This window comes from Chanodichthys erythropterus, chromosome 12 (genome assembly GCF_024489055.1).
Source record: "Chanodichthys erythropterus isolate Z2021 chromosome 12, ASM2448905v1, whole genome shotgun sequence".
Lineage (NCBI taxonomy): Eukaryota > Metazoa > Chordata > Actinopteri > Cypriniformes > Xenocyprididae > Chanodichthys > Chanodichthys erythropterus.
Genome location: NC_090232.1, coordinates 54,812,431 through 54,840,139, shown reverse-complemented (window position 1 = coordinate 54,840,139; position 27,709 = coordinate 54,812,431). Strand labels below are relative to the sequence as shown.

General features: G+C 35.1%; 1 protein-coding gene across 3 annotated transcripts; it reads right to left on the bottom strand.

The window, feature by feature from the left end:
- Positions 1-30: 30 nt before the first annotated feature.
- On the bottom strand, positions 31-25,891 carry LOC137031946 (proto-oncogene vav-like). Of its 3 annotated transcripts, none has more exons than XM_067403336.1 (28): positions 23,969-25,889; positions 22,550-22,666; positions 20,436-20,552; positions 20,299-20,357; positions 20,062-20,127; positions 19,695-19,800; positions 19,450-19,542; positions 17,957-18,025; positions 17,750-17,853; positions 15,271-15,370; positions 15,020-15,115; positions 14,868-14,936; positions 14,565-14,651; positions 14,374-14,459; positions 11,455-11,590; positions 11,266-11,375; positions 11,014-11,115; positions 9,570-9,664; positions 9,460-9,482; positions 7,716-7,758; positions 7,489-7,625; positions 6,980-7,045; positions 6,860-6,891; positions 6,647-6,757; positions 6,477-6,564; positions 1,867-1,996; positions 1,630-1,784; positions 31-368 (listed from the first exon to the last, which is right to left on the bottom strand). In XM_067403336.1, the coding sequence occupies exons 1-28, from the start codon at positions 24,053-24,055 to the stop codon at positions 315-317; spliced, it is 2,538 nt and encodes an 845-aa protein (XP_067259437.1). In that variant the 5' UTR covers positions 24,056-25,889; the 3' UTR covers positions 31-314. The 3 variants fall into 3 exon arrangements, with proteins under 3 accessions (XP_067259437.1, XP_067259436.1, XP_067259438.1); XM_067403335.1 differs by having other exon boundaries at positions 19,450-19,545; positions 23,969-25,888; XM_067403337.1 differs by lacking the exon at positions 1,630-1,784 and having other exon boundaries at positions 19,450-19,545; positions 23,969-25,891.
- Between the last annotated feature and the right edge of the window lie 1,818 nt (positions 25,892-27,709).

The following is a 27,709-nucleotide window of genomic DNA, read 5'->3' as shown; positions in this document are numbered from 1 at the left end:
TGTTTAATCAGAATCTCAAGGAAAAAACACCTTATTACATCCACTGAAATATCAAATATCTCATGAAGCACATGAGTCGATCTTCTGAGAAATAATCTAAATGAAGTCACTCCAAATGAGAGTGGCTCTAAAACCAAAGCTTAAAATCATTCAGTTGGTCTGTCGTCTAGTGAGAAACTCTCTATACAAGCCAACAAACCCCAGACGGAGATCATGTAAACGACTGATTGTGGCTGTGTCTCAGTTTGGGATGCAGCTCGTATGGCCTCGCGAGAGTAATGTTCAGTGTGACGGCAAATGAAGGTGTTGATTGGTCAGCAGTAATCTGAATGCTCCTCCTCCACATAATTAGCAGGAAACAAGCCCACCTGTAGAAGAACACTCGTGTTAATAAACCGTGAACAGAACGGGACGGTTCAGACAGAAACCATCATTTACTCGTCCTCATGCTGCTGCAAACCCTGCAAAATGACCAACATGCACAGATTAGATCTGTATAGAAGCCTGTTTCTGCCATGGAATAAAGGTAATTATTGTTAGGTAATGTTACAGTTGTTACAGTTATCCTTAGTTATTACAGTTATTGTTACATTTTAGTTACTGTTAGTTATTGTTAGGTTTTAGTTAGTTATCATTACATTTTACTTAGTTATCGTTATAGTTATTACAGTTATTGTTAGTTATCGTTACGTTTTAGTTATGGTTACAGTTATTATTCCGTTTTAGTTATTATTACAGTTATTATGTTTTAGTTATCGCTACATTTTAGTTACCATTAGTTGTTACAGTTATAGTTAGTTATCATTACATTTTAGTTACAGATATTGTTACAGTTGTCGTTACGTTTTAATTATCGTTACAGTTTTACATTTTAGTTAGATATTGTTTTAGTTATAGTTTATCGTTACAGTTATTGTTACAGTTATGGTTAGTTATTGTTTTGGTTACTGTTACAGTTATTGTTACATTCATCGTTAGTTATTTTTGCAGTTATCATTACAATTATCGTTATTTATCCTCAGTTATCGTCACAGTTATTGTTAAATTTATTGTTAGTTATTGCTACAGTTATTCTTAGATATTGTTAAACTTATTGTTACAGTTATCCTTAGTTATTACAGTTTTAGTTACAGTTATCGTTACATGTTACAGTTATCATTACAGTTATAGTTAGTTATTACAGTTATTGTTACGTTTTAGTTATCGTTACAGTTATTGTTGCAGTTATCGTTACAATTATCGTTATTCATCCTCCGTTATCGTTACACTTATCGTTAGTTATTCTTAGTTATCTTCACAGTTATTGTTATTTATCCTTAGTTATTGTTAAATTTATCATTAGTTATTGCTACAGTTATCGACAGTTATTCTTAGCTATTGTCAAAGTTACTGCTACAGTTATCCTTACAGTTATTAAATACTTTATTTTAATGTATTTAAAAAGCCTCTGTGTGATTAAAAATCTTTTTACAGGAATGTGCTAGCCAAGATATAATATAACATTTTTAAATTTAAACTGGTGCTGAGTTTATGGAGAAGATCTGCGTTTGTGTTTCTGAAGATGGTCCTACATGAGGGCGAGTAGACTGTTTTTAGGTCCCTTTTCAGTGTTAAATGTGTGTGTCGTACCCTGCCATACACCTCTCCTCTCCACCAGCCGTTGTGAGCTTTCTTGGAGATGATTTTGACGGTGTCTCCCTCCCTCAGCGAGAGTTCGGTTCGGTCACGCGCGGAGAAATCGTAGCGCACTTTGGCGGTGCCGAAATAGCGTTCGCTCGCTGGCCCTGCGAACACACACGGGTGGAGCAGTTAGCTGTGAGTCAGTGTGTGTGTGTGTGTGTTCATAGCAGGAGTGTGGTGTCGTACCTGCGCTGCGTGAGTTACTGTGCACCGGCGCTGCGCTCTGCTCCGGCTGCTTGTAGGGCGTCTGCAGTCTGGAGTCCACGTCTTTGAAACACTCTCTCAGCGAGTTCTCCTGATAGTACTGCACCAGCTCCTGCCACACACACACACACACACAACATTCTCACAACTGATCCTGACTGCGTCTGCCTTCATTAACACAGATACAGATGCAGCTCAAATCATCAAATCGACCTCATGTTGTTACAAACATGTATCGTCCCCTTGGAACTATAAGGTTCTATCTGCATTCTGAGCACTTCTGAGATATTGAGCTTCAAAGTTTTTGCATTCCATTGGACTTTGTAGATATAACCTTGTTGTTTTCTAAATAAAAAGTCCCCAAATGTACTCAACATTAACAAAAACATCACATAATGTAAATAATTTGTCACAGAATAAGAATATGTGAATAACTCAATTTTGACAAAAATGTAAGAACCGGTACGACAAGCTCACACCAAGAACAATAACTATAATTATAAAGTTATTTAATCTTTCTAACTGTCAACAGAATAGCAAAGTCCACATCACAACTGTAACAATAACTATAAAGATAACGAGTGATAACTATAATGATAACTAACTATAAGGATAACTGAAACAATAACTAACAATAAATGCAACAATAACTGTAAGGATAACTGTAACAACAACCAACAATAACTAAGGATAATTGTAACGATAACTGTAAAAATAGCTGTAACAATGAAAGTGTAACTGTAACTGTAGGGATAATGGTATTGATAACTGTAACAACTAGCAATACCTATAACAATAAATAAAAATACCTGTATCAATGAAAGTGTAAAAATAACTAAAGATAACAATAACTGTAGCAAAAACTGTAACAATAAGTATAACAATAATTGTAACAATAATAAGGATAACTGTTAGAATAACTGAACAAAAACTATAACGGTAACAATAACTTTAACAATAACTAAGGATAACTGTATCGATAACTGTAACAATAACTGTAAGGAAAACGGTAACGATAACTAAAAATAACTAACAGTAACTAAGGATAACTAACAGGATCTGTAACAAAAAATGAAACAATAGCTAAGGATAACTGTATTGGTAACTAACATAACTAAGGATAATGGTAAAGATAACTAACAATAACTAAGGATAATTGTAACAATAACTGTAACAACTAGGGTAACTAACAGTAACTAAGGATAACTAACAATAACTGCAGCAATAATTGTAAGGATAGCAGTAACGATAACTGTAATAACTAACGTTATTAACAATAAGTATAACTGTAACAATAACTAAAAATAACTAACAGTAACTAAGGATAACTAACAGGAACTGTAACAAAAAATTAACAATAGCTAAGGATAACTGTATTGGTAACTGTAACATAACTGTAAGGATAATGGTAAAGATAACTGTAGCAATAACTAAGGAAAACGGTAACGATAACTAAAAATAACTAACAGTAACTAAGGATAACTAACAGGATCTGTAATAAAAAATGAAACAATAGCTAAGGATAACTATATTGGTAACTGTAACATAACTAAGGATAATGGTAAAGATAACTGTAACAATAACTAAGGATAATTGTAACAATAACTGTAAAAATAGCTGTAACAATGAAAGTGTAACTGTAACTGTAGGGATAATGGTATTGATAACTGTAACAACTAGCAATACCTATAACAATAAATAAAAATACCTGTATCAATGAAAGTGTAAAAATAACTAAAGATAACAATAACTGTAGCAAAAACTGTAACAATAAGTATAACAATAATTGTAACAATAATAAGGATAACTGTTAGAATAACTGAACAAAAACTATAACGGTAACAATAACTTTAACAATAACTAAGGATAACTGTATCGATAACTGTAACAATAACTGTAAGGAAAACGGTAACGATAACTAAAAATAACTAACAGTAACTAAGGATAACTAACAGGATCTGTAACAAAAAATGAAACAATAGCTAAGGATAACTGTATTGGTAACTAACATAACTAAGGATAATGGTAAAGATAACTAACAATAACTAAGGATAATTGTAACAATAACTGTAACAACTAGGGTAACTAACAGTAACTAAGGATAACTAACAATAACTGCAGCAATAATTGTAAGGATAACAGTAACGATAACTGTAATAACTAACGTTATTAACAATAAGTATAACTGTAACAATAACTAAAAATAACTAACAGTAACTAAGGATAACTAACAGGAACTGTAACAAAAAATTAACAATAGCTAAGGATAACTGTATTGGTAACTGTAACATAACTGTAAGGATAATGGTAAAGATAACTGTAGCAATAACTAAGGAAAACGGTAACGATAACTAAAAATAACTAACAGTAACTAAGGATAACTAACAGGATCTGTAATAAAAAATGAAACAATAGCTAAGGATAACTATATTGGTAACTGTAACATAACTAAGGATAATGGTAAAGATAACTGTAACAATAACTAAGGATAATTGTAACAATAACTGTAAAAATAGCTGTAACAATGAAAGTGTAACTGTAACTGTAGGGATAATGGTATTGATAACTGTAACAACTAGCAATACCTATAACAATAAATAAAAATACCTGTATCAATGAAAGTGTAAAAATAACTAAAGATAACAATAACTGTAGCAAAAACTGTAACAATAAGTATAACAATAATTGTAACAATAATAAGGATAACTGTTAGAATAACTGAACAAAAACTATAACGGTAACAATAACTTTAACAATAACTAAGGATAACTGTATCGATAACTGTAACAATAACTGTAAGGAAAACGGTAACGATAACTAAAAATAACTAACAGTAACTAAGGATAACTAACAGGATCTGTAACAAAAAATGAAACAATAGCTAAGGATAACTGTATTGGTAACTAACAATAACTGTAAGGAAAACGGTAACGATAACTAAAAATAACTAACAGTAACTAAGGATAACTAACAGGATCTGTAACAAAAAATGAAACAATAGCTAAGGATAACTGTATTGGTAACTAACATAACTAAGGATAATGGTAAAGATAACTAACAATAACTAAGGATAATTGTAACAATAACTGTAACAACTAGGGTAACTAACAGTAACTAAGGATAACTAACAATAACTGCAGCAATAATTGTAAGGATAACAGTAACGATAACTGTAATAACTAACGTTATTAACAATAAGTATAACTGTAACAATAACTAAAAATAACTGTAACAGTAACTAAGGATAACTAACAGGAACTGTAAAAAAAAATTAACAATAGCTAAGGATAACTGTATTGGTAACTGTAACATAACTGTAAGGATAATGGTAAAGATAACTGTAGCAATAACTAAGGAAAACGGTAACGATAACTAAAAATAACTAACAGTAACTAAGGATAACTAACAGGATCTGTAATAAAAAATGAAACAATAGCTAAGGATAACTATATTGGTAACTGTAACATAACTAAGGATAATTGTAACAATAACTGTAACAACTAGGGTAACTAACAGTAACTGTAAGGATAACTGCAGCAATAATTGTAAGGATAACAGTAACGATAACTGTAATAACTAACGTTATTAACAATAAGTATAACTAGCAATAACTAAAAATAACTGTAACAGTAACTAAGAATAACTAACAGGAACTGTAACAAAAAATTAACAATAGCTAAGGATAACTGTATTGGTAACTGTAACAATAACTGTAAGGATAATGGTAAAGATAACTGTAGCAATAACTAAAAATAACTAACAGTAACTAAGGATAACTAACAGGAACTGTAACCAAAAATTAACAATAGCTAAGGATAACTGTATTGGTAACTGTAACAATAACTAAGGATAATGATAAAGATAACTGTAACAATAACTAACAACTAGGATAACTACCAGTAACTGTAACTAACAATAACTGTAGCAACAACTGTAAAAATAACTAACGGATAGTGTAACAATAAATGTAATAATAACAAAGTATAGCTATAACAATAACTGTAACTGTTACAATAACTGTAAGGATAACTGTAGCATTAACTAACAATAACTGTTGTGATAACTAACAGTTACTTTAACAATAGCTAAGGCTAACTGTAACAATAACTGTAAGGATAAAGGTAAAGATAACTAATGCTAACTAACAATAACTAAGGATAATTGTAACAATAACTGTAACGGTAACTTTAACTATAACTAAGGAAAACTAACAATAACTATAAACATAACCATCAAATTTTAATATTCACTCCAACTCTAAGAGAATAGTGAAGTCCACTGCACAACTATAACGATAATATTGGAATCGCTCAGAACTGACAGCCAATCAGAATCCATCCTGTTTTAACGAGCTCAAGCATTTAAAGAGACAGTAAAACTCTTACACTAACAGAACATTATCGAGCGTTGATGTGGACGTTCTTGGTGTGAACATAGCTTTACTTTCTTCTGCTGAACTCAACAGAAGATATTTTGAAGAACATTGGCAACCAAACAACAACAAAATATCTTCTTTTATGTTGTACAAATTGTCATTTGTGTGAAATTTTTAGTTGAATTATCATTGTGTGTGTATGTGTGTGATCACTTACATACAGCCCTTTAAAGGCTTTCTTCTCGTTGATTCTGTACAGTCCCTCTGAGTACGTGACCTTTATGTGTCTGGTGTCCATGTTGAACCTGAGACAGAGACAGAGAGGCGTGTCACTAGTGCAGTTTGATTGACAGCTGTCAGTCAGCGGGTTCGACATGTTCACAGTACTTGAGGCTGATGGCGTATTCTCCAGCATCTTTCTGTCGCACGAGAAACGTCCCGTCGGAGCGAGACGTCAGCAGAGTTTTAGCACCGGCCCTGTCCATGTTACCAGCGAACCTGAAACACACACACACACACACACACACACACGCGAGATGACGGGAACGTCCTGTGCTTTTAATGACAGGCAGTGAATGTAGAAGAGCGGTGTGTGTTTACCAGGGCAGAGCTGATAAATCTGGAGGTGACGCCTGCAGAGACACAACAACACATTTACTGTACTAGTTACTAGAAATCATCAAGCAGATTTATATATATATTTTTTTTGCTTCAACTTACCGGTAGAAACGGCTGGACTTTACTGCAGGGAAACCAGCCGACCTCGCCGATGGTCAGATTCCTGCCCTGAAACAACAGCAGTCATATCCAGGAATCAACAGCAGAAACAACCACTGAAGCGCGAGGAAAAGAGAAGGAAAGAACTGCAGACGCACTGAAGTTTCTCTTCTCCATTATCAGAACAGTGCGAGACTGAAGTGTGACCTGCTGTAACCTCCTTCAGACACACCGCCTAAACTCACCATCAGATCCTGCAGTGTTCATACTAAATGATTTAGCATTGTTGTGTTAAATTCATGTTCCTCATAATCTTGAATCTGAATATCTTCATCTCTGATGATGAGGGCGGGGCAACCTGTCACTCACATGAGATCCACCAATAGCAAACCACAACCATCCAATCCATTCCCCACTGACAAAATCAAGCCCCGCCCTACATTTGTTCTTGTTTGAGAAGCGTTTCACTCGGATAGCACAGATGAAGTTCCCAGCAAAGCGTGTGTTCTCACCTCCCACCACTGCAGGTCGACCTCGGCTCGCGTCAGCTCCACCACGTCACCCACAGTCAGCGGCAGCGGCTGGCCGAACGCCACCGGCGGCGGAGGGAGACCGTAGTAGTCCATACACACCTCCATCTTGGGCAGACCTGATGGAGACAGACGAGGGTGAAGGACACGGACGTGTGTGTGTGTGTGTGTGTGTGAATATCAGGAAATTGTCTGACATGCTCTTTTACCTGGTTTAGTCTGTCTTTGAGATGCTAACCTCATCGTCTTACCCTGGAAACACACGAAAACACACTTCAACACTCACAAACACTGTATGACACTTCATGATTACTGAATATCATATTATAGAAACAGCATATAAAAGATTAAAAATGGTAGAAAATAAAGAATAAAAATTAAGAAATATTAAAATTAAAAATATAATTTAATACAATGTAATAAATATAACATATTTGTTGAATTATATTAAATCCTAATATATTGTTGAAATTAAATATGCAAATTTTGTTTGTATATTATATTATAGAATAGGAACTGCATATAAAAGATTAAAAATGGTAGAAAATAAAAATTAAAAAATGTGGGAAATAAAGAATAAAAATAAATTATATTATACAAATATTATTTGTATAATATACAAATATTTTATATAGTTTAATACAATTTAATAAATATAACGTAATATTTGCAAAATAAAACTAAATTAAAAAATATGCATATTTATTAATTTAATACAATTTATTAAATATAACTATGTAAAATTTGTTGAATTATATTAATTCCTAATATATTGTTCAAATTAAATATGTTGATTTTGTTTCTATTCTATTCTATTCTATCATAGAAACAGCATATAAAAGATTAAAAATGGTAGAAAATAAAGAATAAAAATTGTTAAGAAATATAAAAATTAAAAATATATTATAATTTAATACAATGTAATAAATATAACATAATATTTGTTGAATTGTATATGAAATCCTAATATATTGTACAAATTAAATATGCTAATTTTGTTTGTTTATTATATTATAGAATAGAAAGTTCATATAAAAGATTAAAAATGGTAGAAAATAAAAAATAAAAATGGTTAGGAAATATAAAAATTACAAAATGTGGGAAATAAAGAAAAATAAATTATATTATACAAATATTTGTATAATAATATACAAATATTTTATATAGTTTAATACAATTTAATAAATATAACATAATATTTGTAAAATAAAACTAAATTAAAAAATATGCATATTTAATACAATTTATTAAATATAACTATGTAAAATTTGTTGAATTATATTAATTCCTAATATATTGTTCAAATTAAATATTAATTTTGTTTCTATTCTATTCTATTATAGAAACAGCATATAAAAGATTAAAAATGGTAGAAAATGAATAAAAATTTTATACAAATATAAAAATTTAATATAATTTATAATTTAATACAATTTTATAAATGTAACATAATACAATATTTGTAAAATAAAACAAAAAAAATGTATATTTATTAATTTAATATTATTTTTTAAAAATAACATTATGTAGTATTTGTTGAATTATATTAATTCCTAATATATTGTTCAAATGAAATATGTTAATTTTGTTTGCATACATTATATATTATATTTTATATATTGTTGAAGCAGCATATAAAAGCTATATGTATTTGCATATTACTTTATTTTAAAATGTTTATTTTATTATTAAGTTGTTAAAGATTAAAAGTTGTAGGAAAAATAAATAAAAGAACTTATATTACACCACAGCTTATATTATCAGCATATTCACGCTGCTTAAATGTTTAAGGTTTGAATTCAGGGTCACTTTCACAGTGTGTAAATGGGTTTATCATTATTATTATTATATCAATGTGTGTTTAAAGTCCAGTTTATTGGCCAAAGTACAGTAAAGAAATAAAACCGTAGAAGAAGAGTTGAGTTTGTGAGAGTGAGTTTCAGACGCTCAAACCTTCTTCAGCGTTCCAGATAATTCTGTGGAGTGAATGAGAAGCACATGTGAGATCGAGCGAAGGAACAACATCAACAACACAGTCACATGTCTCGCACTCAGAGTCTCACCAGAGTTTCGTCCGCACACAGGAACTCGGCCCAGACACTCTTTATGAGCGGCCATCTTACAGCGCGTGCAGCGGTAGCCCTGATAGAAGATGCCCCTGAAACACACACACATGATCAGCCCAAACCTCTGCACTCGCCTTCATCTTCTGAGTTCAACGAGGTTTGATGAAACACGACGTGAAAAGACTCAGGACTCAGAACTTCCTCTCGCTCTAAAAAGAGCTTTCACCGAAACTGAGCAGTGAACCGTTACTAATAACAAACACCACGACTAAAGAACATCCTTACCCAGAATAAAACACTTCAACTGCATTAGAAATGCTGATATTAATTAAAAATTTATTAATATTGAAATACTGAAATTACTAAAAGTGAAAAAAAGAATAAGAATAGTTTGAAAATATAAAATATTAAAAATGAATCAACTTTAATATACTAAAATTGAAATGAAAAAAAAAACTATTAAAAACATACCATTAACTGTAAAAAACTAAAATATAAATTAAAAATTAAATAGAAACATTTTCAAAACTACAAATATTAGTATTAAAATATGGAATATTAAAAATTAAGTAAAATTAACTAAACTAAAAATAAAAACTGAATTAAAAATTAAATATAAATCCCCAAAAAACTAATAAAAATTACAAATAATACTATTAATATATGAAAAATTAAAAAATAACTAAAATTAACTAAAATACTTAAAATAAAAATAAAAATTTGCAACTAATAAAAACATTTCGATTAACTGAAATAAACTAAAACAAAATAAAAAATTAAAGATAATTATTTTTTAAAAAACTTTAAAATATAAATATTGTATGAAAAACTTAAACTAAATTAGAAATACTGATACTAACTGAAATATATGTTTTGAAATACTGAAATTACTAAAAGTGGAAAAATAAATAATACATAATTATATATATATATATATATATATATATATATATATATATATATATATAATTTTTTACATTAAATTTTATATATATATACACACATTTATATATCATACATATATATATATATATATATATATATATATATATATATATATATATTTAAATAGAAATATAAAAACTAATGAAAATATCAAAATTAGTTAGAAAATATTAAAAATGAATAAACTTTAATTGATAAACTACAATTAACAATTTAAAGTGACAATAAAAAACTATTTAAAACATATTCATTAACTGAAAAAAAACGGAAATAAACTAAAACAAAAAAATTATAGAGAAATATTTAAAAAAAAAAAAAAAAAAACTAATAAAATGACAACAGAACTACTAAAACTACTTAAAAATGAAAAATGAAAATATAAATCATGCTCTGCTGCAAGCAACTTTCCCACGTGAGAAATCCAAATTCATCAATTCAAGAAGCAGCACGATATAAACATTTGACAGGCAGAGAGCTGAGTGGAGAAGAGCAGCACCTGAGGAGCATCTGACACGCTTTACATGAGGTGGTCTCCTCAAAACAGTGCATCTGGAAGTCATGACCGTTAGCAGAGCTGTTCTCCGGACACATGTTTGACCTGCACAAACACACACCATACACCAGCACATATTAATAACTGAAGTTCAAACAACAGAAATATCATTTCACATGCATTTACTGCCACAGATCTGAATGTACAGCTCTTATCCTAATCAAAAAATATAATGTAATAAGATCATTGACTCACAGCGCCATCTCAAACTGCTCCAGCCATTTCTTCTTCAGCTCACGCGTCTTAAAGTACAGATCGTAGCCGCCTTGACCGTATAAATCCATCAGGAGGAACGTGTGTGTCCACTATAAATACACACAAGCGTTACATACAGGAGACACTGAGATGAAGATCTGAGGAAACATGACGAGACGAGACCGAGACCTTCTTGTTGTCTTTCTCTCCTGATGGTTCGTCTCTCAGCTGGTAATGTTGAAGTTCGATCAGCTCCTTCAGCTCCAGACTCTCGCCGCTGCGCTTCTTACACACTAACAGAGCCTTGTCGAAGAGGAACGCGTACCTGAACACACACACACGTTACACACTAACAGCCTGATCACACCAAGAACGATAAGAGTAATTTTAAAGTTTTAATAATCACTGGAGAGTAGGGAGTCCAGAACCCAACTGTAACGATAAGGACACGGCTAATGAACGATAATGTTGGAATCACTTTGAAAGATTACCTGAGTCACCAGAAAGTAACAGATCGTTGACAACCTTAACTAATGCAGTTTCAGAGAGCGGAAATCAGACTGAAATGCATCTAAATGATCGCTGAGAGCTTGAAAACACTGTAGCTGATTGGCGACAACTTTTTCCATAATTTTTGAAACAAATGGTAAATTGGAGATTGGATGATAGTTGATGAAATCTGCTGGGTCCAGGTTTGGTTTTTTAAGAACAGGAGTAACAGCAGCAGATTTCAGTGAAATTATAGTTACTATTACAGTTATCGTTTTAATTATCGTTATAGTTATTGTTGTAGTTATCATTATAGTTACTGTTACAGTTATTGTTATAGTTATATTTATTGTGATAGTTGTTTTAGTTATCGTTATAGTTAGTGTTATAGGTATTGTTGTAGTTATTGTTATAATTACTGTTACAGTTATCATTTTAATTATCATTAGTTATTGTTGTAGTTATCGTTATAGTTACTGATAGTTATTTATTTATCGTTAAAGTTACTGTTATAGTTATTGTTGTCGTTATTGTTATAGTTACTGTTACAAGTTATCATTTTAATTATCGTTATTGTTGTAGTTATCGTTATTGTTACAGTCATCGTTTTAATTGTTATAGTTACTGTTACAGTTTTTGTTTTAATTATCATTATAGTTACTGTTATAGTTATTGTTGTAGTTATTGTTATAGTTACTGTTACAAGTTACCGTTTTAATTATCGTTTTAGTTACTATGATAGTTATTGTTGTAGTTATTGTTATGATTGCTGGGAAAGTTATCGTTTATTTATTATTATAGTTACTGTTACAGTTATCGTTTAATTATCGATATAGTTACTGTGATAGTTGTTTTAGTTATCGTTATTGTTAGTGTTATAGTTATTGTTATAGTAATAGTTACTGACAGTTATCATTTATTTATCATTAGAGTTACTGTTACAGTTAGTTATTGTTGTAGTTATTGTTATAGTTACTGTTACAGTTATCGTTTTAATTATTGCTATAGTTATTGTTGTAGTTATCATTATAGTTACTGTAACAGTTATTGTTATAGTTATATTGGACCCACTTTATATTAAGTGGCCTTAACTACTATGTACTTACATTTAAATTAATCATTTGATACAATGCACTTATTGTGTACATACATGTTTTACATTGTACTTATATTTTAAAAACACCTGCATGTAATTAAATCTGTAATTAATTTCTGTAATTACATTTATAATTACACTGTTGACCCATCCCTTAACCCTTACCCCTACCCTTAAACCTACCCATACCACCAAAGCTTCCCCTAATCTTACCCGTACCCCACCTCAATAGCTGCAATTGTGTTTTGCAATTCAATATGAACCCAATAAGTACATTGTACTTATTTTTTGATGTAAGTACATAGTAGTTAAGGCCACTTTATATAAAGTGGGACCGTTATATTTACTGTGATAGTTGTTTTAGTTATCGTTATAGTTAGTGTTATAGTTATTGTTGTATTTATTGTTATAGTTACTGTTAGTTATGTTAATTATCGTTATAGTTACTGTTATAGTTATCGTTATAGTTACTGATATTTATTTATCTTTATAGTTACTGTTACAGTTATCGTTTTAATTATCGTTATAGTTACTATAATAGTTATTGTTGTAGTTATTGTTATAGTTACTGTTACAGTTATCATTTTAATTATCATTATAGTTATTGTTTTAGTTATCGTTATAGTTACTGTTACCGTTATCATTTTAATTATTGTTATAGTTACTGTTACAGTTATCATTTTAATTATCGTTATAGTTACTATAATAGTTATCGTCTTAATTATTGTTATAGTTACTTTTACAGTTATCGTTTTAGTTAGTATGATAGTTATTGTTGTAGTTATTGTTATAATTGCTGGGATAGTTATTGTTTATTTATCATTATAGTTACTGTTACAGTTATCATTTAATTATCGTTATAGTTACTGTGATAGTTATTGTTGTAGTTATCATTATAGTTACTGTGATAGTTATAGTTATTGTTAAAGTTATCGTTGTAGTTATCATAACCATTATAGTTATAGTTACTGTTATAGTTATAATTAAATTTTTCGCTGTAGTCATTGTTATAGCTACTTTTACCATTATAGTAATTTTCATTTATGAATTTTATTATAGCTATCATTAGAGTTTTATACTTTGTAATTTGTGTTTCTTTGTAATTTTTATAATTTGTTGTTATAGTTACAGTTACCATAATAGTTATAGTCATATTTATAGTTTTCATTGTTGTTATTGTTATAGTTATCATTGACATGATAGATATTAATGCTATTATAGTTATCGTTATTATTGTAGTTATTGTTTTAGTCATAGTTACTGTTTTAGTTAACGTTTAGTGTTATTGTTATAATTATCATTATAGTTACAATTATTGTTATAGTTAGTGTAAACTTCATAGTTATCCTTATATTTATTGTTGCCATTGTAGTTATCATGGTTACTGCTTTAGTTATTGTTATAGTTAGTAAAGTTACTGTTATTGTTGCAATTATCATTATAGTTATCATTCTTGGTGTGAACGGGCCTTAATAGAGTTTTAAACCCTTCACTTACACACACACACACACACACACACACACCTGTCCTGTTTGGATTTCTTCTCTGGGCTGCAGATCTTGAGTTCTCCATCTATTTTGGGACGGCCGTATAATGCCAGAGACTGAGACTAAACACAGAGAGAGAGAAAGAGAGAGAGTCTGAATGAACACAACTGAATCAGAATCAGTCAGAGTTCAGAGCTGAAGTGAATTGTTCTTAAGCGCTTCTGTACCATGTTCTCAATGCACAGCTGAAACGTTGTGATTTGACGGATGATCTCATTATCTCTCTTCACCTCGTTCACACACTGAGCCAGATCCTAAACACACACACACACATCATTTTATCAATAGAAAGTTCAAAAGAACAACATTTATTTGAAGTAGAAATCTTTTACAACATTATAAATGTCTTTACTGTCACATTTGATCAATTTAATGTGTCCTTGCTGAATAAAAATATCAATTTCTTTAATTATATCTGAGTAATTAAGGTTAAGACCTCGTTTTACACACACACACACACACACACTCACCCTCATGGCATCCAGTGCAGTGCGTAAGTTTTCCTTGTCTTGTTGGTCCACTGTATGTTTCATGAGCTCCTAAGAAGGACATTTGTCATCAAATGTTTGAAAATGTCCTCAGTAATACAAGTGAAACAAGAATAAAAGTGTGTGTGTTTTACCTGAAGCAACAGATGATACTTCAGGACTCTCTGCATGGGAACCATCAGCAGATCTCGCAGTGAAAATCTGCCACTGTTGGCTCTCATTGAACACTCCTGACACACACACACACACACACACACACACACTAAATGAGTGGCTCTGCTATTTAAAACCAATGGGTGTTTGTGGCACCTCTAGGTTAGCACCTCTATGTCGCAAATATTTATATCAGACCAAAAAATGTGTCTGTGGTCTGTGTGTTTCTGACCTCCAGTTTCATCTTCACATCTTCTCTGGTGCTGGTGATTTTGTCCAGGTGTTTGGTGGCGGCTTCCACCTGACTGCAGTAACGTCCGTACAGCAGCAGCCTGCAACAACCACACACACACACACACACACACACACAGATCAGAGGCATCTTCGACGTCAGGCCTCAATCATGAAACCATTTAGTGTGTAAATCGTTTGTAAATCCATTTTAGTAACTGAGTTACAGTAATATGTCTACATAGTACTGTTTAGTAATATTTCAATGGAACTCAACGCTTCATCAACTGACACTATGGGGACGTCAATAAAAAACTACGCCAAGGTTCAAGTTTATTTTAAGCACAGGGGGTGATTTTTTGTGCAGCATAAAATTTGTAAACATATTATACCAAAACACACAAACAAAACACAACCAGCAAAATTACTTTTTCACAAAAGTAATTTAAGTTACTTTGTTTTCCCATTTATAGACTGACACCTCTCCTGTCCCTGTTAAGAGAAATTGGAAGTAAGGTTGCACTTCCTTAAGCCTGAGGCTTATTCATTCCACTTTTTGTGTGAAAGGGTCTTTACATTTGCCAAAAATAGAACTTTTATTTGTTGTTAAAAATCAAACAAGCAAGTCGAGGCCAGGTGAGTAAAAGTAAGGCAAAAGTAATGCAATGCATTACTTTCCATAAAAAGTAACTAAGTAACACAATTAGTTACTTTTTCAGGGAGTAACGCAATATTGTAAAGAATTACTTTTAAAAGTAACTTTCCCCAACACTGATCATGGGTGCCTGGCTCAACCATCCCCTAATTTTATTCCCCTTTAAAAACAACCTATTGTACCCCAACACCCTCCTCAGATGGGAAGGGAGGGAGAAGTGGTAGAAAAAAAATTGGAAAAAGAATGAAAAATGAGGGCGAGTGCTGGGGCAGTAACCCTGCTCAATCACTCTCCTCTTTTTTTTGCCGCACTAACAGGCCTCAGATCTGTGTCTCCTCCTAATATGGCGTATCCACTCCCTACTCCTCCTCGGGCAGCCACGCTCACCTTCTGCAGGAACTTATTCTTGATAAAAGCTCAGAGTATTTAGGAGAGGCCTGGAGCCGGTGAGGGATGTACTTCCCAAAGGCGGCCGACTGCATTCTCGCCTCTCTAAACATGTGCACCACTGTCTCAATGGCAGCACAAAAACGTCCAGAGGCATTAAAGAGGATGGCTTTATCATATTCCTTGATGCCTCTCTGTTGCTACCAGATGGAGTGGGTCACCTGCTTGGTGGCACAAAGATCTAGATCTATGGCTATATGCAATTCAGAGACTGTCTCAGGGGATAAACCCTTCCCTTGATTCAGCTCTTTGAGTAGGTAGGGTTGCAGGACTGTCATATTGTGCAAAGCTCCACCAGCTTGACCAGCTGCCGTATATGATCTGCCCACCAACACTGATGTCATTTGACATGGTTTAGAGGGCAAAATGATAGCCTTGAGTGATGAGGATGCCCCTGGGAAAAGGTAATTCGCTAAATTCCTGTCCACCCGTAGCATTCTCCCATAACCCTGCTCACGCAGCCCCTCTACATTCAAATAGCTCGAGGCCAAATGGACCATGTGGGTGGAGTATGGATCTCCACGCATCTGACACCTCAGTGTGAAGGTCTGGAAGAAATGGAAGGCTCACAGGACAGATATTTTTTGACCAAGTGACCGTCTGCAATTTTGCTTTTCGAGCCGGACCAAATCAGGCTTAGTCGGACTGTGACACGAGTCAAAAGCTCCACTAGCTCATCGCATTCAGTGATTTGCTGTGCTGAAACAGGAAACAGGTCTTGTAGATAAAGTATCTGTCTCTACTCACACCATGTCAATCTCATCAGAATCATAGGTAAGCAACAGGTCCTTGACTTCTGTGGAAGAAGCTGGCATAGAGGGGTGAGGGAAACTCCTCCACCTCCTCCATCAGCTCCGTCTGAGATTCCTACACACTTCCTTGGCAAACGAGGGGCTCAGCAGCTTGACTCTCTTCACTCGTGAGGAGAGCCAGCCAGGAGCGGAGCTTTCTTAGAAAAATCAATTCGATGAATGCATCTAGCGCCCTAGAGGGCTCATCGTGCCTGCTCCGCTCCGCTCCCAGACAGACAACACACAGCTCGTGACCATAGCCAGGTGTTATAAAACGTGGGCAATCTGGGCATGCTGGAGGGACACACCGTTTGAACTGTCTGCTCGCCATTATTCTGCTTACCCTCTCTCCTTTCTTTTAAACACACTGCTATCTTCACACAGCACACAAACAAGTGTCTTCTTGAAGACAAAGAAGCTGATGACGTGTTCTCAGATGCTCTTTGCGACGTAATTATGTTGCGTCAACCAATGAATGGCATGATATTACACACGACTCAGAGGACACGTCCCCATAGCGTCAGTAGACGCAGAGTTGAGTTCCCTCAAAAGGTGATTGTGTGTGTTTGTCTGTGTGTGTCTAGTACCTCTCCTTGTAGTCAATGAAGATCTGATAGAGATTCTCGGCTCCTAAGTTCAGTATGGACTCCTGCAGCTCCTGATGCAGAGAGCGATGGGTGTTGGCCAGTTCCTGTGAGAGATATGGGATTATTGAGCTGAACAGATGAAGCTGAACAGCTGAACAGATGGACCGAAGGCACCGATAAGGTGATGATGATGATGGAGAGACTCACGTGAATATTAATGAAGATGTTCTCCACGTCCACAGGCCGAAGGAAAGGCTGCAATGGTTTCAGAAAGTGCTGTGGACACACAAACAAACACACACCTGAGCGCTTGCATGTCTGTGAGAAAAGCGGCTGTATGTTCGTGGTTACAGACCCGGCTGATCAAACACTTTCACTTTCAGGTTGACTGACACGTTCCTCTCATTATTACATGTGAGTGTGAGAGAATCAGTAAACCGCAGCACCTGCACATATCACCGGCCCAATGGTCAGAGCCTCAGTGGCACATATAAAGCCTCAGTGCTCGGCTCCGGAGCATGTGACCCTTCAGAGAGCTGCTTCTCATGTGGCTTGACACAAAACTTCTACTAATTAACATGGGGCCTTATGAAAAACATTTCATATTTGCTCAAATTCAGCTGAATAAGTTTAACAATTTAATAATTTATCATTTATTTATGAATATAATTAATTATTATACAATTAAAGGGTCATGAACTGCGTTGTTTTATAATGTTTCCTGGGGTGCACTTATAATGTTAGTATGCTTTTTACATCAAAAATTGTCATAATTTAGAAATAAAATATATTTTTTCTTCCCTGATTTTAGTCCTCTGGTTTGAGCGCTCTGTTTTAAGGGGCGTGTCTCTGTGAGACTTCAGTGTAAACGCCCACTGCTGTGATTGGCTAACATCTTTCAATTTGAAATAGCCAAGTATTACTCTCTCAAACGTTTAGCATGTTTTTACTATTACAGCTCTCACGGTTAACTAATCGTGAACAGTGTTGAGATTTAGATCTATGGAATTATATTTAGATTGTGGCATGAAAGTTTGCAGTGATGAACAGCTGATAACAGACATGTTGTTGAGCGCATGAAAACGATTTCTGCACACTAACGAATGCTTTCATCATAACTAACAGTGCAAACATGATGTAAATAAGAGATTTGTTGAATAAAGCGGGAGTCACTGATAAACTCGCTCTGTTTGATTGACAGCTCCAGCGATTGTAAAGGGAGCGTTCTTTGAACGCTTTCTTTATATAATTTAATCACCATTTAAATAACAGATTATTTTCATCCTACTAAGTGAAACAACTCCATCCATTGTCCATCTTAAGAATTTATTAAAATGTTTATTTATTTGTTTTTAATTACATTTATTTATATAATTAATTATTTAACACTTTTTTTACTTTCCATTTCCATTTTTACCAAAATTCCATTTTATTTTTTCCCCAAATGTCCCCCTTTTTTAATTTAATACAAAATTATCATTAAAAATTGTAATAATCAAACGAATTCATAAAAATAAAATTAACGTGGAATATAGCTCATATCATTTGACCTTGAACATCTCCATTTGCTAAGAATGTTAAACGAGATATTAATGAGAGGTAATTTGTGTTTTTGTCTCTCCTACGGGGACCATCAGCTTATTTACTGTTATATTTGAGTGTGTGTTTGTTTGTGTTTATTACAGTGTGTGTGTGTGTACCTGAAGTATGGATTCCAGTGTGTTTGTGTATTTCTCCTCTGTCTGTCTGATTTCCAGAAGACAGCAGCTCCTTTTGTCCACTTCAACTTTCTGCTGCTGTAACAAACAGATGTGTGCAGTTATCTACAATTCGGTTCTCTGTTTGTATTTGGGTCTGTGTGTGTGTGTGTGTGTGTGTGTGTGTGTGTGTGTGTGTGTGTGTGTGTGTGTGTGTGTGTGTGTGTGTGTGTGTGTGTGTGTCTCACTGTTTCTGGTTCCTCTGTCCTCATCAGATCTTCATAAATATCATCTCCTTCATTCTCATCTTCCTCCACACAGTCATAAAGATCATCATCTTCCTCCACCGTATCACTGAGAGACAATCATTTATTTATTTATTTCTATCCCAGCTAACAGCGAATGTTCTCAGAACTTTAGCTACTGTTCTGGCAAGGTTCTTGAATACAAATGTTCTTCCAGCAACATTAATAGAACAATCATTATGAGTTCTTTAATAATGTTCTCCAAATGTTAGCTCAAAAACATTATCTATACATTGTTCATGGGATATTGTTTTGACAAACGAGGATGTTCCCCAAAAGATTTAGCTCATGTCTTTGTCTCTAAACTCACTCGATCTGGTCTGAGAGGCCCGTGTAGATGTCATCATCTCCAACACAAGCTTCATCTGGAAACGGCCTGCAGTGAAAATGACAACAAACACAAATTACACTGAATGCATGAATATTCTGCTGAACATCTGCTTTTATGTTCCACAGAGAACCAGTCAGACGAGTCTGGAGCAACATGAGGGTGAGTAAACCATGACTAACTGAACCAATCTGAGGTGTGTGTGTGTGTGTGTTTTACCGGAATCCTCTCTGCAGAGCCAGTGGTGTTTGCGACAGGATGGACAGCGTGTCGATCACCTACGGTATGAGCATTCATTAGTGTGACATCATCGTCAACACAGTGACATCATCACAGTGATCACACATTACCCATACCTTCGCAAAGTCCCGGACATCGAACAGGTCAAAGGCCTCGAAAAGCTCATTTTTCTTCATGCCGAATTTCTCCTGACAGGCACACAGGAACGTCCTGATGTTCTTCAGACACAAGAACTGCACAAACCCACAATGAATCACTCAATCAATCAATCAATCAATCAATCAGATAGAAAGACAGATAGGCAGATAGATAGATAGATAGATAGATAGATAGATAGATAGATAGATAGATAGATAGATAGATAGATAGATAGATAGATAGATAGATAGATAGATAGATAGATAGATAGATAGATAGATCTCCTCTATGTCTTTTGTTCTAAGTGCAATAACCCAGGAAAAATAACTTAATTTGGTACTCGCACGCTGTTTGTAGGCGGCTCTGTGTGCTCCACTTGCAAACAGTAGATCTGTGGTGTGTGTGCTTTTGGTGCGAGTGCAAAACCTGCAGGAATGAGTAAAATTATGTGTAATACCCGCAACCACACGCTGAAATTCGTGCCCTTTAGCAACACTATTCAGCTGGAGCGACCGAGACGAGTGAGTGAGAGGAGGCGGGTGTGTGTCAAACTGTCAATTTGCCGTCGGAGAGAAGAACGGTGTATCAATACTGTGGAAACTGATGGTAGAATCGGTACATATCGAAATATCGATATTTCTGACAACACTAGCACACACACTTACACCGATCACGCATAACATTATGAGCACATTCCTAATATTGTGTTGGTCCCAAAACAGCCCTGACCCGTCGAGGCATGGACTCCTCTAGACCCCTGAAGGTGTGCTGTGGTATCTGGACCAAGATGAGATCCTGTAAGTCCTGTACGTTGATGGACTTCCGATCCTCCATGGATCTGACTTGTTTGTTCAGCACATCCCACAGATGCTCGATTGGATTGAAATCTGGAGAATTTGGAGGCCAAGTCAACACCTCAAACTCGTTGTTGTGCTCCTCAAACCATTCCTGAACCATTTCGGCTTTGTGGCAGGAGCATTATCCACTTTGGGTGGTGGACAGGGGTCAGCATGGGCTGGTCTGCAGCTATGCAGCTCCATACACAACAAACTGATGCACTGTGTATTCTGACACCTCTCTTATCAGAACCAGCATTAACTTCTGGAGCAATTGGAGCTACAGGAGCTCGTCTGTTGGATCGGACCACACGGGCCAGCCTTCAATGAGCCTCGGTCGCCCATGACCCTTTCTCCGGTTCACCACTGTTCCTTCCTTGGAGCACTTTTGATGGATACTGACCACTGCAGACCGGGAACACCCCACAAGAGCTGCAGTTTTGGAGATGGTCTGACCCAGTCGTCTAGCCATCACAATTTGGATCTTGTCAAACTCGCCTTAACCCTTAAACTTGCCCATTTTTCCTGCTTCAACTTTGAGGACGCAGTGTTCACTTGTGGTCTAATATATCCACCCACTAACTAGTGTCTGTGCTCATAATGTTATGCCTGATCAGTGTATGTTATATATTACACAAGCAAATTGGCTGCTGTCCCTGTATGATAGGTCAGTCCTCTAAAAAAGATACAAACAAAAACACTTGTAGCAAAGTACCCAAAGTGCCAGACAGACAGACAAATAGATAGATAGATATATAGATAGATAGATAGACAGACAGATAGACAGATAGATCGATCGACAGATCAGTCATAATAAAACTGTGTGTGTGAACCACTGAGACAAATGCAGAAACAGTGGTCTACATCTGCATTTAAAGTACTTCCTGAGTCACAGCCTTGTGCGGCGGGTGTGTGTGTGTGTGTGTGAGTGTGAGTGTGAATGAGTGTGTGCAGGAGGAAGTTAAGTTGAGAATAAGGAAGTGTAATGAAACTGCTGTACATGAAACAACTGCTGTAAATTCATCAGCAACACAAACACAATAAACTTTCTTAAATCTGTGTGTGTGTGTGTGTGTGTGAGGTTATCATTAAACACTGACCAGTTAACACTCCGTTCATCAAGTTTAACTTGCTCTGTGGCTTCCACACACACAAACACACACATATGCTCATTTGCCATTAAGATCAGCAGCTGCGTTGGTGATTGTCATCGAGTTATTTCCATATCACACAGATACCGTCTCTCTCTCACGTACCTGAGACATCTGGGGTCGCAGGTTGATCTGTCGCAGGTTGACCGACTGCGGCAGCAGGTTATTGAGCAGCTGACAGAGTAAAACTCCATCTCTCAGCGCATGGGCCAGATCACACACCTGTCACACACACAATTAAACACTCGTACAGCTCCACATTCAGTCAAATCAAATCCAGACCTGGAGGGTGACGCGGCCCACTGGTGTTCGAACACTGATCCATCAGTCAGCATGAACTTCTTCACACAGTGAACACAGCATCAGTCTGTGGCTCATTCATGAGGATCATTCATCACTGCTTTGCATCTTTCAAATGACATGAATGTTTTGTTTTTTCCATTTGAAAGCAAAAACCACCCAAACAATATGAACCTCCAGGTCATTTTCCAGCTAACAGGGAACGTTCTGGCAAGGTTCTCTCAATGTCAAGAACAAACGTTCTTCAAGTAACGTTAATAGAACATTTGTTATCTTGCCTTTAATAATGTTTTTCTGAAATGTTTCAGTTGGATGTTCATCTAATGTTTTTTAAATGTTGAATGTTTAGAAAACATTTAAAAGTAATGTTTGGATAATGATAAAGTGGAATGTTCCCTTAATGTTTGCATAACCAGCAATAACGTTTTTGTAACGTAATGGTAACATTAGCAACATGTTTTTGTTAGTTTTTTTTCAAAACCTGTAATACTCAAAACCTAACATAATACAAACTCAACAAGACAGTAATCTGCTATATTTCTACAGTAATACCGTATGGAAATATATTCAAATTTTAAAACATGAAATACTATCAAAACAATTAGATGTAGCTGAAAAATGGTTTTCTTACTTAGTATTTTGGTCTTGTTTTTCAGTACAAGCATATAAAAAATCTCAAATTACAATACATTTATTTGAGAAGGAAAATTACTGAAGATATTAAGTCATTTTTCTGAAGAAGAAGAATTGTGATCATTTTATGCTTAAAACCTGAAAAAACATCTATCAGTGGTGTCTTGTTTTCTCTTTGAATTAAGTTTATATTTCTGACCCCATTGGCAGATTTTTGATACATAAACTCACTTCGTTTTTAAATATTTTTCAGTCATTGTGCTTCTTCAGTAAATCCATCTTGATTCAAGAATGTACTGGAAAACAGGACAAAACTACTGAGGAAGAACTGCATCACCATCTCTGTAGAATAATCTTGTGCCGTAACATAATCATAGATCACGTATCATAAACTGCAGTGTTTTCTGAACACGGGAGAGTGTCTCTGTGTTGGTGTTTGTTCAGAGCTAATGTTCTGGAAGAATGACTTGATTTTAAGACTTGAGTGCAGTTTTAGTTCATTTTAGTTGTGTAATTTACTGCAAGTTGGATTGAGACAGAGTTTAGAAACGGAGTGATTTGTTCATCAGTAATACACACGTAAACTCTCACCTGTGCGCTATCCCAGGTGACTCTGTGGTTCTCAGGAAGCACTCGGCACTGAATCAGCCATCCGGCGCACTGCCTCCACAACTCCATCTCCACACGATACGAACACTAACGGCCCTCAGGTGACCTAAAACCTTCCTAACGCATCCATGATCCCAGAAATAAACTTCAAACCCGACATCACCAATCAGTTTCAAAACACAGCGAATCGACAGTCAGCACAGATTCAGATCCAGCGATGGCTTGAGTGATTGAGTGTTCATTAATGAAGTCTCTCTCTCTCTCTCTCTCTCTCTCTCCTTTGACCTTTGTCGTCTTCCTGCTTGCTCAGGATGTCCAGCGAGCGTCTCCTCTGTCGTCTCTCTCGTTGTTTCCTCCGCGCCGCTGCTGCTGCTCTGCAACACTGCAGAGGGGAGGAAGCCTTTCAACTGCACACAACTTCCTCTTTCCTCTCTGTCACACACTCACTTGACTTGCAAAATTTGGGTTTTATATTCCTGCATGTGCTGCTGCTAGAGTGTGTGCGGTTTCTCTGTATAAGTGTGTGTTTGTGTGTGTCTGTGAGTGAGTGTGTGTTACTAACCGCAGTATGTGCAGTCAAAGAGCAGCAGCAGCGCTGTTGCGTGGAAATGCAAACTCTCAGGCCAGTTTTCGTACAGTACATTAACTGTATAAAAGCAGACAATCCGCTTCTGGATCAATGAAACGATAAGACAGATGACACTGAAATCATCTATGATCCGACAATCACAATGAAGATTAGTGAACTAACACGAGCATGATGGGAAACGGCCTGCTGACGTCACGCAGTGATGTTTTGTTATAAAATGTTCATTTGCTAACATGTTTCAGTCTCATTTTGTTTTCCTAAACATTTTTAAATCAAGATACATTTACTTGTCTTGAGATATTGTGAAAAATGTCTTAAATTAAGTGGGTTTATGCTTGAAACAAGAACAAATATCTGCCATTGGGGTTAGAAGCTTGATTCAAAACTTGATTCTTGACTCACTCACAGATATTTCTTCTTATTTCAAGCATAAACTCGCTTAATTTTGTGTGAAAACAATAATATCTCTCCTTGTAAGTGTATGTGCGTATGGAGCTGACCCCTGTCCACCGCCAACATGTTTGTGATGGTTTTCTCTCACTCTTTCATGCTGAAGGCCATTCATGTGTTGTATTTTGAAGTTCTTGTCAGTTTTTGTTGATTCCTCTTCCTGTTTTGTGATTGGTCTTTATGTACAAATAAATCATAGGTCTCATTGTATTTATCACTTATATTGCATAAGAAGAGCTAATCTTATTTGGACACAAGGGCTGAAAACCCTACATAGTAGGCGAAAAACGGTATGTGACAAAATAAGTATGTCCAAATTCACAGTACTCTTAAAAGAGTAGATGATGCTACTTCTGGCGAGATACTTAAGTGTGCATATGATGGACACTTTACTATCCCAGAGGATTTGTGAAGGGCACTGATGCAAGGCAACTGACGCTGATAGGTCACATGATGATGACGACATGGCGAATCTAGTACATCCGGATTACATTCATACTATATAGAACATACTTTTTAGTGGATGTGAAGTAATTACTCAAGATAGCACACGTACGTCTGCAAGATGTCTGTTAAAGATCAATTCATCTGGAAAGCATCTGGGAAACGTCTCTAAGATGTCTGTTTAATTATAAACATCTTAAAGACATCTTCTAAACATCAATTTAACGTCTGTCGGGAAACGTCCTTTAGACGCGTTGCAGATGAGCTCTAAAAAATACGTCTTACAGATGTAAATACGCACATCAAGTTGACGTCTTTGAGATGATTTTGAATATGATATATTCATATTCAGCATAACAAGCTCAATGTATCATATCTGTAAAGTCAATGATGTGTATCTCAACCTTATTTTTAAAGGGTTAGTTCACCCACAAATGAAAATAATGTCATTAATTACTCACCCTCATGTCTTTCTACACACGTAAGAACTTCGTTCATCTTCAGAACACAAATTAAGATATTTTTTATGAAATCTGATGACTCAGTGAGGCCTGCATTGACAGCAAGATAGGTACTAAAGACATATTTAAAACAGTCATGTGACTGCAGTGGTTCAACCTTATTGTTATGAAGTGACGAGAATACTTTTTTGTGCGTCAAAAAAACAAACGACTTTATTCAACAATATCTAGTAATGGCAATTTGAAAACACTGCTTCATGAAGCTTCAAAGTTTTACAAATCTTTTGTTTCGAATCAGTGGTTCATAGCGCGTTTCAAACTGCCAAAGTCACGCCCCCCAGTGGTGAACCATTGAAATTTCGAAACACTTCTGACGTAACAAAGCCTAGCTGACTTTCGCACCGAACCACTGATTCAAAACAAACGATTTGTAAAGCTTCGAAGCTTCATGAAGCAGTGTTTTGCAATCGCCCATCACTAGATATTGCTGAATAAAGTTATTAGTTTTTTTTTTCTCAAAAAGTATTCTCGTCGCTTCATAACATTAAGGTTTCTGGGCATCTGAAAGTGTTAATTATCTGTCAATGGAAGCCTCACTGAGCCATCGGATTTTATCAAAAAGATCTTAATTTGTGTTCTGAAGATGAACAAAGGTCGTACAGGCGTGAAACGACATAAGGGTGAGTAATAAATGACAGAAATTTCATTTTTGGGTGAACTAACCCTTTAACATAAGAGCAGCACGGCCATTTGTAACTTAAATATGCAAGGCTTCCGGTTTCATTCGCTTCCAGTTTATTTAGCAGAAAAAAAAAAACACTCTGTTACGCTGCCTTTTTTTGCAAACTGGTATTTGTCATCATACTATTTTAATTTATCATCATGATCATAAACACAGTGGTTTGTAGAGCCAAGAGTTTTACTGTTACTGCACTTTGTTGTTCTTCTCGTCATTTATAGCAGCTAATGAATTGAAAGTCTCACCATCCACAGCTATTAAAGTGTATGATTATGCGCCACAATATCATTTTAGCATCGATATGGCGATGTGTGCATCCGTGATAGTCAGGATGTGTGATGTCTAAGGGATCGCTAATCTGTAAGGACCAGACATCACGGTTCAAAAACTGCTAGTAAAACTCACAATCAAATAACATATTTCAAATCAGCAATAAAATCTCCCATAAATGTTGTTCCTTGTGCTCAAATGGCATTAAAAAGCTTATTCTTCAGGCTAGATGAGCCAATGCGCATGTGCAGTCTTAAGCGCGAGTCTCTGGTTTCTATGGAAACCGGAGCCTCTAACGACAGCTGCAGTGATGCAATGACTTTAACAATCAGCAATTGGCTCTTTTACTTAGAAGGCGGGACGTATTCCGCCATATTGCATGATGCAGTTTCTCTAATTCATAACTAAAATTAGTAAACCATTGCTGCGTCCCAATTCGCATACTATGCGTCCTAAATAGTATTCGAAAAAAGAATTAGTATGTCCCAAATCATAGTATGTTGAAATGAGTATTCCAAAGATACCCGGATGGTGTACTTTTTCCGGTTAGAATTCGAAGTGCAGATCCGTGCACACTTCTAACGGCTAATATTGCCCATAACACATTGCGCTGTGTACGAGGATTCGATTAGAACTACAAATACGAATAAAAAGTGTTTAGAAACTACAAACATGACGGACGTGCGAGGTACGACGGTTAAGATAAAGGGGCTCGAATGATTAATAAGCAGTGTCTAACCTGACAAAAAGATATTTATTAAATGTTATCC